At 39.5% G+C, this 19,487-nt stretch overlaps 1 protein-coding gene across 1 annotated transcript in view; it reads right to left on the bottom strand.

Annotated features, from left to right (window-relative positions):
* The window catches only part of LOC132391646 (uncharacterized), a 74,133-nt gene that overhangs the window by 15,695 nt on the left and 38,951 nt on the right, over positions 1-19,487 (bottom strand). The window contains exons 4-6 of the mRNA XM_059965102.1: positions 11,910-11,972; positions 7,567-7,709; positions 3,960-4,056 (exon numbers count right to left, since the gene is read on the bottom strand). Of these exons, the coding sequence (XP_059821085.1) occupies positions 3,960-4,056; positions 7,567-7,709; positions 11,910-11,972 (303 nt within the window). The remainder of the gene's footprint in view (positions 1-3,959; positions 4,057-7,566; positions 7,710-11,909; positions 11,973-19,487) is intronic.

Below are 19,487 nucleotides of genomic sequence, written 5' to 3'. Positions count from 1 at the left end.
ACTTCCTTACTTGTTTCCCACACCTTACACAATTCAATATCCTTCTCCTTAGTGAATACCGAAGAGAAGAAATTGTTCAAAATCTCTCCCATCTCCCTCGGCTCCACACATAGCTGACACCCTGATTCTCTAAGGGACCAATTTTATCCCTCACTATCCTCTTGCTTTTAATATAACTGTAGAAACCTTTTGGATTTACATTCACCTTATTTGCCAAACCAACCTCGTATCTTCTTTTAGCTTTTCTAATCTCTTTCCTAAGATTCCTTTTACATTCTTTATATTCCTCGAGCAATTCCTTTACTCCATGCTGCCTATATCTATTGTAGACATCCCTCTTTTTCCGAACCAAGTTTCTAATATCCCTTGAAGACCATGGTGCTTTCAAACCTTTAACCTTTCCTTTCAACCTAACAGGAACATAAAGATTCTGTACCCTCATAATTTCACCCTTAAATGACCTCCATTTCTCTATTACCTCCTTTCCTTGTAACAACTTGACCCAATCCACTCTCTCTAAATCCCTTCGCATCTCCTCAAAGTTAGCCTTTCTCCAATCAAAAATCTCAACTCTAGGTCCAGTCCTGTCCTTCTCCATAATTATATTGAAGCTAATGCTATTGTGATCACTGGACCCGAAGTGCTCCCCAACACATACATCTGTCAGCTGACCTATCGCATTCCCTAACAGGAGATCCAACACTGCCCCATCTCTAGTCGGTACTTCTATGTATTGTTGCAAAACACTATCCTGCACACATTTCACAAACTCTAAACCATCCAGCCCTTTTACAGAATGAGCTTCCCAATCTACGTGTGGAAAATTAAAATCTCCCACAATCACCACCTTGTGTTTACTACAAATATCTGCTATCTCCTTACACATTTGCTCTTCCAACTCACGCTCCCCATTAGGTGGCCTATAATACACTCCTATGGGTGTTACTACACCCTTCCCATTCCTCAATTCCACCCAAATAGCCTCCCTAGAGGAGCTCTCTAATCTATCCTTCCAAAGCACCGCCATAAGATTTTCTCGGACAAGCAATGCAACACCTCCTCCTCTGGCCCCTCCTACTCTATCACAACTGAAGCAACTAAATCCAGGAATATCTCCTGCAACCATGTTTCACTAATAGCTACAACATCATAATTCCAGGTATCAATCCACGCTTTAAACTCATCCACCTTTCTTACAATGCTCCTAGCATTAAAATAGATACATTTAAGATACTCTCCACCTCCTCCTCTCTTTTCATCCCTAACAATGCATTCAAATTTATTATCCTTTTCTTTCTTCTCCCCCCATCTTCGGGCTGAGCGCATCCCTTCTCCATCACCTGCCTTTCCTCCGTCACACACTGTCTATTTACATGCTCTACTGGTGAACTAACGTCCTCTCCCATAGTTTCCTCAAATTGATTCTCACCCCCCCCCCCCATCTTACTAGTTTAAAGTCTGCCCTGTAGCCCTAGCAAACCTCCCTGCTAGGATATTGGTCCCCCCAGAATTCAAGTGTAACCCGTCCTTCTTGAACAGGTCACGCCTGCGCCAGAAGAGGTCCCAATGATCCAGAAACTTGAATCCCTGCCCCCTGCTCCAATCCCACAGCCACACATTCATCCTCCACCTAATTCCATTCCTACTCTCACTGTCGCGTGGCACAGGCAGTAATCCTGAGATTACTACCTTTGCGGTCCTTCTTCTTGCCTTCCTAACTCCCTTTACTCTCGTTTCAGGACCTCTTCCCCTTTCCTACCTATGTCATTGGTACCTACATGTACCACGACCTCTGGCTCCTCACCCTCCCACTTCAGGATATCTTGGACGCCATCAGAAACGTCCCGAACCCTGGCACCAGGGAGGCAAACTACCATCCGGGACTCCCGGTCACCTCCACAGAACCGCCTGTCTGAACCTCTGACTATCGAGTCCACTATTACTATGGTCCTCTTTCTTCTATCCCTACCCTTCTGAGCTACAGGGCCGTCCTCTGTGCCGGAGGCCCTATCCAAGATCTTCTTAAATGATACTTTCATACCTGCCTTAACCATCTACTCTGGCAGCTTGTTCCATACACTCACCACCCTCTCCATGAAAAATTTGTCCTCAGGTTCCTTTGCCTCTCACCTAAGCCTGCAGTATGCATCCTAGTTTGGGAATCCACCCCCACACCAACCTCCCCCCCCCCCCACCGTTGCCATCCACCCTCTCTATGCCTCTCATGGTTTTGTATACTTCCTCAGTCTCCCACGTTACAAGGAATGGAAACATGGCAAAACTGGTAGGCTGCCCCCAGAATATCCTCAGACTGTAGAAAGATGAGAAAATCTGCAGATGTGGTAACTCCAGGCAACACACACAAAATGCTGGAGGCATTTATGGAAAAGAATAAACAGTAGACATTTCCGGCGGAGATTCTTAATCAAATCCTGGATGACTCACCATTCTTTGGTTACTACCCAACTAGCTCTCCCTGGACTCCAGACCCAACCTTCCACACCAGCCTTGTCAAAGGCCTTGCTACAGTCCAAATAGACAATACCCACTGCTCTCCCCTTATTTTCCTTTTTGTTTACCTCTTCAAAGAGCCAAAAGATTCATCAAGCATGACTTTCCATGCATAGAGCCATGCTGACTGTTAATCAGACTCTGTCCATCCAAATGCTGGTAGATGCTTTCCCTCAGAATTTCCTGCCGTAACCTCCCCTTGTTAACGTCAGTCTGACTGGCCTGAAGTTCCCAGCTTGACCTTGATACCCTTCATAAACAATGGAACACCACTAGTCACCTCCTGATCTTTGGGAGCTTCACCAGCAGATATCAATGAAGCAAATATCTCTGTAAGGGCCTTTGCAATTCCTTCTGTAGACTCCTACAAAGTCTAAGGATACACTCGATCAGGCTTTGGGGATTTACTCACCTTAAAGCATTGCAAGGCTGAAAATACCTCTCTTTGGTAATATGAATGTCTTCCAAATCATCTCCACTTCTTTCCCCTATCTTCTGAGCAAATATGATTTTCTGCTCAGTAAACACCAAAGAGAATATTCTTAAAAGTCCTGCACATCTCCTGCAATATAAAACACAGTCATCCTGCTAATCTCTGAGGACCTACTCCCTCCCACACTACCCTTTTAGTTAAGCTAAAGCTACTCTTAACATAGCCTCTTGGGATTTTCCTTAATTTACCTGCCAAATTCATCTCATACTCTCTCTTTGCCGTCCTGATTTCCCTCTTAAGAATACATTTAATCTTTTAATAGTCATCAAGGGATTCACTCATCCTTGGTTTTCTAAATCCGCCATATATTTCCTTCATTTCCTTGACCAAAGCAACAATATCACTCATCAGCCAAGATTCCCTAAACTTTCCTTCACCCTACCGGGAATATGCTGCTTCTGGACATTTGCCATCACACTGTTAAAAGCCCCATACTTTCCAATTGTTTCTTTCTCTTCAAACAGGCTCAGCCAATCAACCTGTCTAGTTTTTCTAAAAGTAGCCCTGTTCCAGTTTAGGACCTTACCTGTGGACCTGGCCTGTCTTTTCCATGACTATCTTAAAACTAATAGAATTATGATTTCTAGAGGCAAAGTGTTCCAATCAGGGAACCACTTACCTGCACTGCCCCATTCCCGAAGAGGAGGTCCAGCATTGCGCCTTCCTGAGTAGGGGCCTCTAAACTGTATATTAGCTCAGGAAACTTCCCTAGGCACATTTCAGAAATTCTACCCCATACAGGTCCAGTCAATACAGGGGAAATTATAATCGCCCAGTAATACAGCTTACAAGATCATTGATAACACACTGCTTCAAAATGTTGGAAAAGTACAGGCTATAGTGTTGGAAAAAGGAAATCATATAATGATGTGTTAAATGGAAATTTTTAGTAATACATTGCATATTTTGCCGAGTATCAGTTGACTATAACTTCAGCATGTCTTAATTTACTGACCTGGGTAAAATAAGTAGGGTAACCCCACAACAGCAAACAGCCATAAAAGAAAAATAGTGGTCCTTTTGATTTTCCTGGTGGGCCAAAGACCAATGTACTGTAATGAATTAGAAAATATAGATGAGATCTCTGGCACTCAGTATTGTAAAATGTATTGAGGCTACATTTGACAAATTAATTGAATTCATGAACTCTAGTAAGCAGTAATATCAAAGTTCATATTTTATTTGGTTTAGAAAAATATTCCCCAAAGAAAATGAAGAAAGTTGATAATATTTTTGACATTATGAACTCTTCTTTGAGTACTATTTTTCCTACAGTTATAGTCAATCTAGACTATTAATTTATGTATAACACAACCAATATGGGGAGTAAAAATGCGTGTAAATGTTACATAAAATCATTTCTAATACTTTTGCCAAAGGGAATTTGGAAGCAAAAGATTTTATGGGATTAATAGAAATACAGAACAAACCCTCAGCTACTAACAAAAATACTAACAGCCATAAACGTTCTTGCACAATTTAGGCATATGTGAGATAATAGATGGTCAACATTTATGCGAGTGTGACAAGGTCAAGTACAACGTGAAAGCTAATGTAGAGAAACACATAAAATTCAGACTTATGCTTTTACAACCTGTGTCTAATGCTCCTGAAAATGATAATAAACATGTATGCAAACAACTCCATATAAAAGTGATTTCAAGTTATTGTTAGAAAAGTTTACATGATTACAGTTTCACATGGTTTGCAAACCATCTTTCAAAATGTGCCCGTCTTCAGAACTTCCAAAAATATAAAGAGACATCCCTTTGAAAGAGAGATGGAGATAAATTCCTTCAACTAAAGGGGGTGAATTTGTGGAATTACTTGCCACTGGAGACCACAGCATCGTCATTAGTGTATTTAAGGGAGAGACTGATAGATTATTGATTATTAAGGGGGCTAAAGGTTAATGATAGAAGGTGGGAGAAAGGGATTCCTAAAAAATCAGCTATGATTGAGTGATGGAACAAACTTGATGGGTTGAATAGTCTATTTCTGCTTCTATACGTTATAGTCTAAACAACTAAAACAATGAAAAAAAATCTGAGCAACCTCAATTGATGCAGCAGCTAAAGGACTTAAATCATTATATGCCATCTATTATTTGAGTATACCTGATGACCTTTGTAACAAAGTGTTACCAAGGCAGGAATGGTTCTCTTAAATAAATATTGGGTAGAATATTGTGTTGTTTTATGATAGAACATTTCCTTTTTATAAACAATCCTGTTAATACTTTCTGTTTAAGACAGTACTTAGTTTTGAATATGGTTAATATCTTGGGTGTGATAATAAAGAAAGTAGACAATTGCTTTCATTAATCAACTATATCAAGGTTTTACTGGTCACATCTTGCATTCATTACCATTCAGGCCAAAGCAGTCGCTTAACTGCCATCTTCTTCATCACCTGAAGCTCGGTATTCTGTGGCTGAAGTGAATACCTTTGACAAAATGCATTATAGCGACTCACCAACATGTGATTTTCATGGTGCAATGGGACACCGCTACCTGGAAATTCTTCACCATACCAACTTTGAAATTTTATCCAGGAACTTTCCACACAGTACAGGGTATTATTATCAGAATAACTGGAAGGCATCAATAAGATGGCTCCTACTACTTTCTCAAGGGTTTTTAAGAATGGACATACCCCATTAATGAATTTGAAAAAAATCTCTAAGTTCACTGATTTATTAATGAAATTATGATGGAAACACAGGAGGATTTCCACTGAAAGCCACATCCAATGTGTGAGAATGTGAGAAATTCTATCACTAAGCTGAGACGTATTATCTGTCCTTGTAATTAACAGTCAGTGAATGATGCTTACCCAGACATCAAAACTATATGGTAAATGCATTGTTTTTAATTTGCTGCTTTGTTCTTATTGATAATATTAGGTTCACATAGCCACGAATCGCTTCCCATACCTTCAAGATTCACTCTTGATAATTTGACTAATATCTTTACTGCTTTCAAAATTGTAGTTCACCCATTTTCATGGAATGTCCTCTGCTTAAAACAGCTTGGCTGGTCACTTCATGGAAAATCCAAAGCACAGAAGTGCAAGAGGCGACAAAGAGTAGTGGACTCTTTGTATAACTCTCCCCACCACTGAGGATATTGTCTTAGAGATAATGTCTTAGGAAGGTGAAATCCATCACTGGGGTCCCCCGCCATCCAGACCATGCTCTCTTTTCAATACTGCCATCAGGCAGGAGGTAAAAGAGTCTGAAGAACCACACTCAAAATTAAACAACAGATTTTTTCCCACTGCTGTTAGGTTCTTGAACTGACCTTAAAAAACCTAACACGACTTCAGACTGTATTTGTTTTTCTCTCAACTTTTACTAATGTTATTATGTTTATTTTGACATGTAAATTAAGTATAATTTATATTGCTTTAGGTTTTTGTTAACTTATGTTTGTCGTGTTTGTAATGTACTATGCTGCTGCTTTAAAAAGTGAATTTTCATGGCATTTATATCTGGATATGTTTGCCAATTACAATAAACCTGAACCTAAACTTGAACTTGATCCTCAACTCAACTTCTGCTGCCTCGATTAAAAAATGACCATAACTGAAAGCTCTTACTATCAGATAGGAATTCTGAAATTGGAGTTGAATCTCTGCCCATTTGCACATTTGTTCTCAGTTGTCCAGTTCCTATCTTTAAAGATCCTATCTGAAAGTGTAATTTTCAGGTTTCAGCTATTCCTTCCCGTTCCTGTAAATTTCTGTGTAAAGGTCCTTGTGTCTAAACAAATTATTTTAAAACGACTGTTAAAAACATAGTCAAAGTAAGCTATATCAGTATTATTAAATGAACAATAATTCAGAATTACTTGTGAGGGAAAAGAATCACCTTTTGTATTATCAGAACATTCTTGCAAACCAAGTATCCTTTGCATCAATAACTTTATGTCGTGCTTATCTTATTCTATCTTTGGCTCATTTTAATAAAACATTAACCTGACTCTGCTTTTCTGGCTGTAAAGGTCACAGCAGCCTCAAACACAATTCCTACAGCATGCAAACATAGAGAACTAAGAAGGACACATGACTCTGCTGCAGACAGTGAGACCTGCAAAGCAGCAAAATCAAGCACAAGATTCTCAATAGCCTATATAAGCATCCCCTCCCCCACCCTCTACTATTTATTGAATAAGGATTTTGACACCCCAAACAAATTGCAAACCTTCACACCTTGTTCAATAAAAGGGGTGATTGATCTAAACCAACCACCTAACTTGCATTAAGAAACCAAAAATTACCAAACCTGAGAGTAATTCCCAAGACATTTGGGGTTCTTTACTGATAATGTCATCCTCACACACATACACAAATTACTAAAACAATTGCATACATTTCTTTATACTCCCTTTGTACACCAGAGATGGTAATTCTTCTATGTAGTAGTTATGCATATTGTCAATTTGGCAAATACCTTCAAAACAGTTTCTTTACTTTAGGGCTCAAGTATATAACTTCCACAAATTGTTGTCATCATACTTTATTAGAAAATAAACGAAGCAACTGAATTTGCATTACTTTACCTCCAATCAAATTTCAGAGTCTGACTTTTTGATAGACTGATGATGTTTTCTAAATACACAACGATATCTTTATATTGACAACCTCTTGCAAGCTTTAGAGGTGTGTTCCCATTTTTATCCTCAATTTCCAATTCCACTCCATTCTACAAGAAAGAAAAGTGAGTGAAAAGTTTACTGGCCAATATTTTTAAATAGTGCAGTAAAAACGATAATTATTTTTGGAATAGATTTGACTATGATTAATTTCATAATTTTTTGACTTATCTTTTTCATTTTGCCAATCGTGCACCCTCTTGTTTATAATAATTCTGTTGCGGTTTTACTTCAGGCTATAGGCTCATGAGTTCTCTTCAAGAAATCAAATTGTGCGCATAACAATTTGTAGTGTGAATACTTTATAATTTGAACCAAGAAATAAATGTATTTACACTTATAACTGTTATGCAAAACTTAAATTATACTCCGTACTAAGTACTGGTAATAAGTGCTAACCTGCTGCAGGTATTTAGCTATAGCACTGCAGCCAGGGAGAGCACAAAACCTTATATTTAACAGATTTTAAAGCAGTAGGTTTGTGGCATCCACAGAAATTGATAAAAATTAAGTTATATTATTTGCTCTGAGGTTCAGGTGACCATTGATCAGAATGAAAGATGAAGCAGGCTGAGGTACCTACTGTAAATAGTTCTGTGAAGTCCCAAGAGCTGAGGATTATGCGTTGGTAATGGTACATATTTGCAACCCATATTAGAATATAAGAAACTGAAGGAAGATTATGAACTGGACTATATCCACTACTTTTTGTAGGATTTTCCATTCAAGGGCATTGGTGTTTTTATCCACCACACATCTATCGAAGTTTGTCAACATTTTAAATGCCATGCTAAATCTTTGAAAACTTCTAAGGAAGTAGAGGTGCTGCCGTTCTTTCTTCATAATTACACTTACATGCTGGGCCCAGGCCAGGCCCTCTGAAATGATAACACCAAGGAATTTCAAGTTGCTGACCCTCTCCACCTCAGATTCTCCAATGAGGAGTGGCTTATGGACCTTTGGTTTCTTCCTCCTGAAGTCAATAACCAGTTCCTTGATCTTGCTGACATTGAGTGAGAGGTTGTTGTTGTGGCACTGTCGTGGTTTTCCGTGCCTCATAAATGACCAGGAGATGCAGAAGATTCTTCAAGAAGGGTTAAACTTTAATTTGCAAATCAAAGCTGAGACAGTCATTGAGCTAGTCGCTGATTGCCCACCGATCCTCGGATACGGCATTTTTTATAGCAATCTCCTGGTCCAGTTGCATTAGCATATGTAATCGATCTATAGTTGCATATTACACGTACTACACATACATCGTGTCCCTATTGTTCCTATCAATTGGCTTAATTATGTTCTAATCTACATCTCTTAGCTACCTCTCGTTAACATACCATTGTCTTCTATATTTTTAAGACTTCAGTCTCCTACCAAATTGGGTACATGCATAGCAAATAATAAACTCAGAACTGAGCAATGTTCTAATCTACATTTCTTTAGCTCTTTAGCTACCTCTCATTAACATATATTAACACACCATTTGTCTTCTACATTCCTAGGATTTCATCTTGGGTACATGCATAGCAAGCTGACTACATAGTTTTGGTTACACAGCAAATAATACAACTTTTATACTCCATAATATTTTTATACTCCAATAGCACCACTCAGCCAGATGTTCAATCTCCCTCAACTATGCTGATTTGTTACCACCTTTGATATAGCCTACGGCAGTGCTATCATCGTCAAACTTGAATGTGGCATTGGAGCTGTGTTAGCCACTCAGTCATAAGTATAAAACAAGTCGAGCAGGGGTCTAGATATTGTTGCCAATCTGAACTGACTGGGGTTGGCAAGTGAGAAAATCGAAGACCCAATTTACAAGGAGGTACTGAGATCAATTATCATACAAAGGTAACAGGAAGGAATTCAATACAATTTCAATAGCTACAGTGGAATCACTTACTTGAAAATTTTGATTCTGACAATGCTAACACTGGAACATACAGAGAAACATAGAAAACCTACAGCACAATACAGGCCCTTTGTCCCACAAAGTTGTACTGAACATGTCCCTACCTTAGAATTTACTAGGCTTACCTATAGCCCTCTATTTTACTAAGCTCCATGTACCTATCCAAAAGTCTCTTAAAAGACCCTATCGTATCCACCTCCACCACCATTGCCAGCAACCCATTCCACGCACTCACCACTCTCTGAGTAAAAAACCTACCCCTGACATCTCCTCTGTACCTACTCCCCAGCACCTTAAACCTGTGGCAACAATTTCAGCCCTGGGAAAAAGCCTCTGACTATCCACACGATCAATGCCTCTCGTTATCTTATACTCTATTAGGTTACCGCTCATCATCTGCTGCTCCCAGGAGAAATGGCCAAGTTCACTCAACCTATTCTCATAAGGCATACTCCCCAATCCAGGCAACATCCTTGTAAACCTTTCTGCACTGATTTACATAGCTACAATAGGAGATGTCTCCATACCTTCAAACACTTCAATGCTGGGACTACGCAATACACAAGGATTGTCTATAAACTTCTGAGGGCAGAGGAGCCACACACCCAAAATTAATGTTGTGAGGATTGGCTCTCTGAGTGCAGAAATATCCCAACTATTCATACAACAAATATGCCTGTTATCTGTTATCATGATTGACATGTTTGGGGCAGGGGTGGCTAACCTTTTCATGCTTGAGTTCAGATGCGATTTTTTCACACACACACACGAGTTCTACATTAACGTATTTTTACAAGAATTGAATGGGGGTACAAGAGTTGTATGGTGTATCTGAACTCGTGAGTGAAGAAATTGACACATGGAATATGGAATGCCGCCTGTGGTTTGGGGCAATACCAGACAGGTCTGCAAGCTTCCTTGAACACAACCTCAATGGTGCAAAAAAAAACTTAGCCGTAGCTTCCTGGTTTGAAGTAGGTCAATTAACATAGCTCAATTGCTTCAGGTTTAGCAGATGCACATGAGAACATTCCACACTGTGCAAACCATATTTGTGAGCTGCCAGCCTCCTGTTTTCTTCAAACAATTTTACCTGTTTACAAAGCTGTCCTTCAAACTGACTACTACTTGCAATTTACATTATGAACTGAAGACTGGTTCCCATTTGAATGAATACCTGGTATATTCACATACCACTGGCTGGAGGTGTAGTGGCATCAGCACTGGACTTCAAGGCAGATGGACTTGAGTTCAAACCCAGCTGGGTCCCAACCTGGGCAGCAGCATCTGCGCGGAACGAAGGCCTGGCAATCTATTTCCGTATCTTGCCATGAAAACCCTATGGACCCTATGGTTTATATAGGGATATATATGGTTTATATAGAGATAGGGAGGTCCAGAAAGATTCAGACTTGACTAAAATGACTGAACAACAACAACAAAAATATTCACATATATCCATAAATCCTGAATACTTGACAGAGGCTTTCAAAGATTCACTATACTTTGAGTGAAGAAATGTCTTGCTTCTGAATGGCAAACTCATTACTTTGATACTACAGGGCATATGACTACACCATCTCTCAGGTCACCAGTGGACATCTAAGTATGAAATAACAAGGCACTTAAGAAGATAAGAATAGAATTGTGAGAAGTTGTGGAATTATGAAAATGAAACCTTGAGTGGACTATATCAGATCAGAAAAGAAACTGGGGCAGAATGAAGAAAAATGTTTAGAATATTGCATTCCAGCCTGTCACAGTACTGTCCAAGAATCCCATTGCCTGCTTTAATGTTTTATGTGGAAAATAATTGGACCACTAACTTTTAAAAACATTCCTGTGTTAGTTGGCTTTACATATCTCCTAAGAAATTGTAAATACATTTTCACTGTTACATCAGGTATTGAATGAAATCTGTGGGGTCTGATCAAGAAGTGAATTCTTGACTCTTCATGTCAGATTTGAAGTTCCATCACCTGTTTATTTTCACCTAACATTACTTACAGTGAAGCTCCATACTTGAAGGGTTATGATACATAATTTTGCAGTTATAAGTAATAGGCTTTTAAACAAGAAATTAAAGTGCAATTAATAATAATTTGTATGAGCTTCCCTCAGGGACAAGGCAGGGCCATAAATCCAACACAGGCTTCAACATTAGAACTAGTGTAACTGCAACACTGAATTCCCCAGTTTGAGAAAGATTTTCGTTTGCTGTTATGTCACTGAGCAGCTTTATATTACACATAATTTCTCGAACTTCACTAAATTATTGAATGATCATGGATTGAACTTAAAATAATGTGGAGTTTTTTTCTATCCTTTAACGTACCTGCTCACACAGCAGCTGGACGGTGGGGAGATTGCCACTATGGACCGCTAAATGCAATGGTGTCTAGAAAAAAAGTAAACAGCAGCCTTATTTATCTGACTATTAAGGTAAAATATTTATTGAAACTTAAACCATTTCTTTTAAGTATTTTTGTCTACCCTTTGACTTTTAATAAAGTCAAACAACTCCAGAGCCATTTAGTTTAAAGGAACCGTTGCCGAATGAATTTCTGCAACATCAAGGTACAGAGTTCAAAGTACAAAGTTCAATGTTCAAAGTAAAATTTTTTATTGGAGGACAAACATGTCAGCACATACAACCCTGAGATCCTTTTCCTGTGGCATACTTAGCAAATCAATAGAAGAGTATCTGTAAACAGGATCAATGGACAACGAACTGTGCAAATGCAGATATAAATAAATAGCAATAAATAATGAGCATGAACCAACAAGATTAAGAATCCTTAAAGTGAGAGCTAAAGTAGGTCCTGCTTGGAAAGCCATTTACACTTACCTCATATCAGAAAATACTAAAAGGTTTAAAAACAATATGAGAAATTGCGTCCACAATTCAGACCATTTGGTAGCTGATTAAAACATGTTGAAAATAACATTCAGTGAAAGATTGAGAGACCATTGATGGGTCACATAATTGGGAAACTTAATATGATATTTAAACAGTATAAGAAATGGATTTGAAACTAGAACCTCAAAATTAATCAGATTGGCATGTGAGGAGAGAAATCGTAAAAGAGCAACAAGTTAAAGCTTGCTCATTCTCATAATGTTTTGAAGCTTATGCAGACAGAAGGTATGCTTTTAGTTAAACCTTACCCTTAACACAATAATGGGCAAAACCAGTTTATTCATATCCAGTGGCTTCCCATTAATTGGGACACATTGGGACCAGTACATTTAGGCCCATTTAAGCGACTGCCACAATTAGCTGAAGTTTCATTGAAGTAGATAAAAGGTATGTAAGAGACAAACTACCATTTAACTGAGTATTTATGAATTTAGATGAAATACAAAACAAATTAGAGCACTACCAATACTGCTACAGTACTATAAAACTATGTATTAATTCCTGTTGGTTATTGACAGAGGAATTCATCTGCCATGTTCTTTTGATCGACTATAAATGATCAAAATCAGCACAGTCACCTGGTGCAGATAACTGACTGCCTTCATACAGTGCTTTGGATGATTGCATCCTCCAAATCTTCATTTTCATTGTAACACTGAAGATGATTGTCAATACCTTCATATTCTTCATAATTCCTAACTTGTTGAAGTAGTGAAATTGTTTCTTTTCACTCTTGACCATTTCTGACATCTTCAAACCTGAATGCTTGAAACCGTGGTGAGCAGAATAGTTCTGAATTGTTTTACTGCTTATTTCTCACCAACTCTCAGTGACACCCATCACTGCTTTTTGAATGCAAACACATGCTACTTAAAAACTGATCACTCTAAGCACAGTACAGTGTTTAACAGCTATGCAAGTGCATGTGACAGACACTAGTTAGAACTTGTTTGGCAACAGACTCTTGCTCCATTTAAGTGGCACAGTGTCCCAAATAAACTAAGGGAAGCCCACCTACATTCTTGATTTAGTTTTTGTTCTTTAAGCGTTGCCCCAAATAAACAGCTGCCCCAATTAACTATTGGTCCAATTAATCGGAACCCATGGTATTTTATGCCTCAAGTGACTAGCCTTAATTATGCTAGATGTTAAATTAGGCACTGATCCAATCCTTCAGTTCTTTACACTGTGATCTGATACCTTATGATATTATTATCAGTACTGTATTCAACATAGTTATATGAAATTCAGTTATGTTTGAGCATGGCTGTTTATAACAAATGTGTTCATGTCTTCACTGAGAATATAGAATTTCATAACAAAATATTAACGATGTGAGATAGTAACTTCAGGACAGTGATTGTTTTCTTGTTTCCTTACAATACTTTGTAGATAGTTAGACCCTTTACTGATGATTGAAAATAATGGTTAAATTAATAGAGCTGGAGCAAAAAGCAGGAAAAACAAAGTTGGGAAAATAAGGCTTGAATTGAACTGCGTTGTTTTATAAGTTATTTTTAATTAGAAATTACTTTTATCTAGTTATTGTACTTTAAGATAAACACAATATTTTCAACATGAATTGAACCTTGAAAACTTAAAATAACTGTCTAATCTGGAGAGAATGTCATTTTCCTACATAGTTGAAGGTTTAGCTATGGTGCAACTGAAAAAAATTACATATGCTTCAGCCATGAAATCAGGTCCCACTTTTAATGACGACACAAGAGAGTCTGCATATGCTAGAAATTTGGAGTAACACAAAATGCTGGAGGAAGTCAGCAAGTCGGACAGCATCTATGGAGGGAAATGAACAATTGATGTTTCACACCAAGATTCTTCACCAGGACTGTCTTTAATGAGTCTTGGATCTGTACGCTAATGGTTAACAACTGTGTGCACAAGATCTTCAATGGAATTAACTGCTCAGAACCTTCCAAGGAGGAGAACCTGAATAGCTAGCAGCATCATTCCCAGCCAGTCTTTCCAGACTGCACCTCTTCCAACTTGAACAAAGCTGGAAAAGGTGCAGTCAAAAAGTAGGCAAGAGGTTATCATAATCTGTTTCCATAATCACGGAGAAAGGATAATCTCCCGGAGATCTGAAGGACAACATGGAACCAGGACCATGAAGCTGAGAAAGAGGAAGCACCAGGGCTTGAGTTTATCAAAATTGAAATGATTCTTCTAGATGTTCTAATTTTTTGTCTAAATTCAAATGGATTTTCTGTTGACATTTGTCATTTTGTCTTCATATATTATGCTGACTTTTTTAGCTTGCTATTCTATGCAAAATGATGGAATTTTATAGATCATGTGTAGATGCAATGGATAAATAAATAGTGCAGCAATTCCTCACTGTAGACAGCCAGAACCATCTCAAACATGCAGTCATATTTTAAATTATTTTGAGTCCGGTGCTGAAGTACCAGCATTCATAAGTAGGAGGTAAAGCAGTATCTCAGCTCTGAAGCTGGTTCTGTGGCCTGTATCTTCACAAGACCCATTGATGGGCCTCACTGTCTCCTATTGTTTGAAGCCAATGTTTGACCTGGAGCTTTGGCCTCTGTCTCTGTGATTTTCATCTGGAACATTGACTAATTGCTTGCATTGAGATTTCAATGAAGGAACAGTAAAGCCACCTGAGTCCTTTCTACAAATTTAGTACAGATGCTTGAAGGGTGACATTTGCCATTCTATTTACATTTTAAAAAATCTATGCGATGTCCCAGTTTTCACTTGTCAAGAGAAAGGAGTTTGTTCTTCTCCCCATGACTGTATGTGGTTCCTCCAGGTGCTCCAGTTTCCTCCCACATTCCAAGGTTCTGGTTAGTGAGTTGTGGGTATGTTCTGTTTGCGCTGAAAGCATAGTGACATTTGAGGGCTGCCCCCAGCATGATCTTTGGATTGTGATTGTTGATGCAAAATGACTCAATTCATTGCATGTTTCGATGTACATGTGACAAATAAAAATAATTGTAATCTTTAGACTCTTTAATGAAATAGCATCAACTGTTACAAAGTGATCACTTTAAAGCTATGTCATTCCTCTTCAAGAAATCAAATGACGTTAATGGTTTTGCTCCCACATTAGCAAACCTATTGATAAATCACCTATATGATTGCAGAATCCTGCTTTCATCCCTTGACAACTTTGGAACGTGCAGCTCTCCATTGCAAGGAGACAAATTATAAATCTGGAAAGGAAGGCCAGCCTTGCAGTAAATCTTGTGTTTTGTCTTTGGAATTAACTGATCCCATGCCGATAATGAAAGTATGCCTTTCAAATTAACAAGATCAGCATTTGCCCATTATGGTTCACCCTGACATTCATTTTAACAGAGAATTGATAGTAAAGTTGTTACACATTTATTGGCTGACACTTTGGTGTTGAAATTGATTCTGGCTACGCTTCTATTGAGCCAGCTGACTATAAGACTTTTTAAGCATCACAAATGATTGAGATATACAAGGATTCTTAATGGAAGGAGCTCTTTGTTGTTAAGGTATTGGCATTGTCTGGAGAATAAAATCAATTACAACAGGTGCAAAGTCCCCGGTTGATGTCAATCAAGCCTTGCTAATTTAATGAGCCATTACAGAAGAAACCATGGAAGAATGATGGTAAATGCTAAAATGTCCTTTTAGCATATTTTAGTTTGGCCTTATCTGCAGATGACTGTTAGAATGATTTCTACATCTATGTCTAGAGACACAAATTAAGGAAGCTACCTTAGTGAAAATGAGCAATTTCAGATTTATAATATTCCCCTTTGCTCTGTGATTGTGTGGTCAGCTAGAGCAGAATGGGAGTCTTTGAGATGACACCAAGAGCTCTTTCGAAATGCCAAAATCTGGTTTAGTGCTTGTAGAAATTAAATCAATGCTGCCAGATATCTGTGAATGCGACGGAAACTACAGTTTCTTCAAGGTTAATATTATTTTGTAGGCTCTGACAGCATATGCAGATAGTGCTGTTTCTCAACCTGTAGATACTCTAAAGTGCAGTCCTTTTGCTAAATTATAAAGGAAGAGCTGTGGATGATGAGGGAAGTGCTGCCACCCAGGAAGTAATAGAGAGTGCCCCAGGGTGGCGTATACAGCAGAAACTTACTTTGGTGAGGCAACATCAGTTTTCAAAAAGCTCCTAATGCTGTGGTGGCTTTGATTTTAGTGTCACTCAGCTGCAGTGAATCAGAATCAGGCTTAATATCACTGGGATATGTTGTGAAATCTGTTGTTTTGCAGCAGCAGTACATTGCAATAATAATAATAATAATAGCTATAAATTTCAATAAGTATATATAAAAAAATTAAATTAAATAGGTAGTACAAAAAGAATGGCAAAATAGTTTGGTAGTGTTCATGGGTTTATTGTCCAATCAGAAGTTGGATAGTGGAGGGGAAGATGCTGTCCCTGGAACATTGCGTGTGTGCCTTCAGTGCTCCTGTACCTCCTCACGGACGGTGACAATGTGAAGAGACCAAGCCCTGGGTGACGGGGATCCTTCATGATGGATACAGTTTCTGAGGCATTGCCTTTTGAAGGTGTCCTGAATGCTGGGAAGGCCAGGGCTGGCAGAGTTTACAGTTTCTGCAGCTTTTTCCCATTCTTGCAGTCGCCCCTCCATACCAGATGGCGACGCAACCAGCTAGATTGCTCTCCATGGAATATCTGCAGAAACTTACGAATGTCTTTGGTGACCTGCCAATTCTCCTCAAACTCCTAATGAAATAGAGTCATGTGTTCTTTGTAATTGCATCAATATGTTGGGCCAGGGATAGATCCTCAGAGGTTTTGACAGCCAGGAACCTGAAACTGCTTACTGTTTCCACTTCTGATCCCTTGATTTGAATTGACTTTACATCCTTCACATACATGAGGAGCAAAAATCTTTACATTTCAACTCTGTCTGAATGTGCAAATTATAGTAATTTGCAATAAATAGAATGTACAGTCAGATATATAACAGAACAGTCAATATAGCTTAGAAATACAATTGTATCAGCGTGAATTAATCAGTCTGATGGCCTGGTGGAAGAAGCTGTCCCAGAGCCTGTTGGTCCTGGCTTTAATGCTGCAGTGCCGTTTCCTGGATGGTAACAGCTGGAATAGATTGTGGTTGTGGTGACTCAGGTCCCCAATAATCCTTCGGGACCTTTTTACCCACCTGTTGCTGTAAGTGTCCTGAATAGTAGCAAGTTCACGTCTACAGATGTGCTGGGCTGTCTGCACCTCTCTGTAGAGTCCTGCGACTGAGGGAGGTACAGTTCCCATACCAGGCAGTGATGCAGCCAGTCAGGATGCTCTCAATTGTGCCCCTGTAGAATGTCCTTAGGACATTCTTCAACCGTCTGAGGTGAAAGAGGTGCTGCTGTGCCTTTTTCACCACACAGCCAGTGTGTACAGACCAAGTGAGGGTCCTCTGTGATGTGTATGCTGAGGAACTTAGAGCTGTTCACCCTCTCAATCCCAGATCCACTGATGTCAATAGGGGTTAGCCTGTCTCCATTCATCCTGTAGTCCAGAACGAGCTCCTTTGTTTTTGTGACATTGAGGGAGAGATTGCTTTCTTGACACCACTGTGTCAGGGTGATGACTTCTCTGTAGGCTGCCTCATTATTAGTTGAGATAAGACCAATCAATGTAGTATTCTCTGCAAATTTAATTAGCAGATTGGAGCTGTGGGTGGCGGCACAGCCATGGGTGTATAGAGAGTAAAGGGGGGGGGGCTTAGGACACAGCCTTGGGGAGCTCCTGTGTTGAGGGTCAGAGAGGCAGAGGTGAGGCAGCCCACTCTTACCACCTGCCAGTGATTTGACAGGAAGTCCAGGATCCACAAGGCAGCTGAGATGAGAACTGGTGTGTGTTCCCTTGACTTCCCCTTCCTGATGTCCACAATCAATTCCTTGGTCTTACTGACATTGAATGCAAGGTTGTTGCTGCAACACCACTCAACCAGCAGATCTATCTCGCTCTGGTACATTTGCTCATCACTATCTGAAATTCTGCCAACAATAGTTGTGTCGTCAGCAAACTTAAAGATGGCACTTGAACTGTGCCAAGCCATACAATCGTGAGTGTAGACAGAGTAGAGCACAGATCCGCACAGATTATGGTCTTCCAGTGAGGAAGTCAAGGTTCCAGTTGTGGAGGCTGGTACAGAGCCCAGGATATGGAGTTTGTTGATTCGAACTGAGAGTATGACTTTGTTGAACACTGAGCTGTAGTCGATAAATAGCAGTCTGACGTACAGTAGGTATTGTAATTGTCCAAGTGATCAAAGTCCGAGAAGACAGCCAGTAAGATTGCATCTGCTATAGACATATTGTGGGGATGGGCAAATTGCTGCATATCTGGGTCCTTGTTTGGGCAAGAGTTGGTTCTAGCCATAATCACACTCCCAATCCACTTCACCACAGTAGATGTGAGTGGCACTGGGCAATAGTTGCTGAGGCCTCTCACCCCACTCTTCTTGGGCACTGGTATGATTGTTGCTCCTTTGAAGCAGGTGGGAACCTCTGACTGCAGCACTGAGAGATTGAAGATGGCCTTGAACACTCCCACCAGCTGGCTAGCACAGGTTTTCAGAGCCCCACCAGGTACACCACCAGGCCCTGCTGCCTTGCTAGGATTCACCCCCTGACATTGGACTCCGAGACAGAGATCACATTGTCACCAGATGCTCCAGGGATTTGCATAGGTGTAGTTTTATTTTCTTTTTTCAAAACGTGCATAAAAAGTGTTGTGCTCATCTGGGACTGAAGCATCACAAATGGCCTACAATTCCCATTAGAACCGATGTGCATCTGATTCTGTCTCTAACCTCAATCAGAATTGTTTTCTCAACCTTAAAGTAGCCTTCTGTAGGTTGTACGTGGACTTCTTGTACACATCCATGCACGTCTTGATGAAGTTGGTGACAACTGTGCTGTGTTCATACCAACTTGAAGAGGAATCCCTGAATCTTGTCCAGAGCACCAACTCAAAGC

Source organism: Hypanus sabinus, chromosome 3 (genome assembly GCF_030144855.1).
Source record: "Hypanus sabinus isolate sHypSab1 chromosome 3, sHypSab1.hap1, whole genome shotgun sequence".
NCBI classification, from domain to species: Eukaryota; Metazoa; Chordata; class Chondrichthyes; order Myliobatiformes; family Dasyatidae; genus Hypanus; species Hypanus sabinus.
The sequence above is the reverse complement of the archived record's forward strand: the minus strand, read 5'-3'. Positions and strand labels throughout refer to the sequence as shown.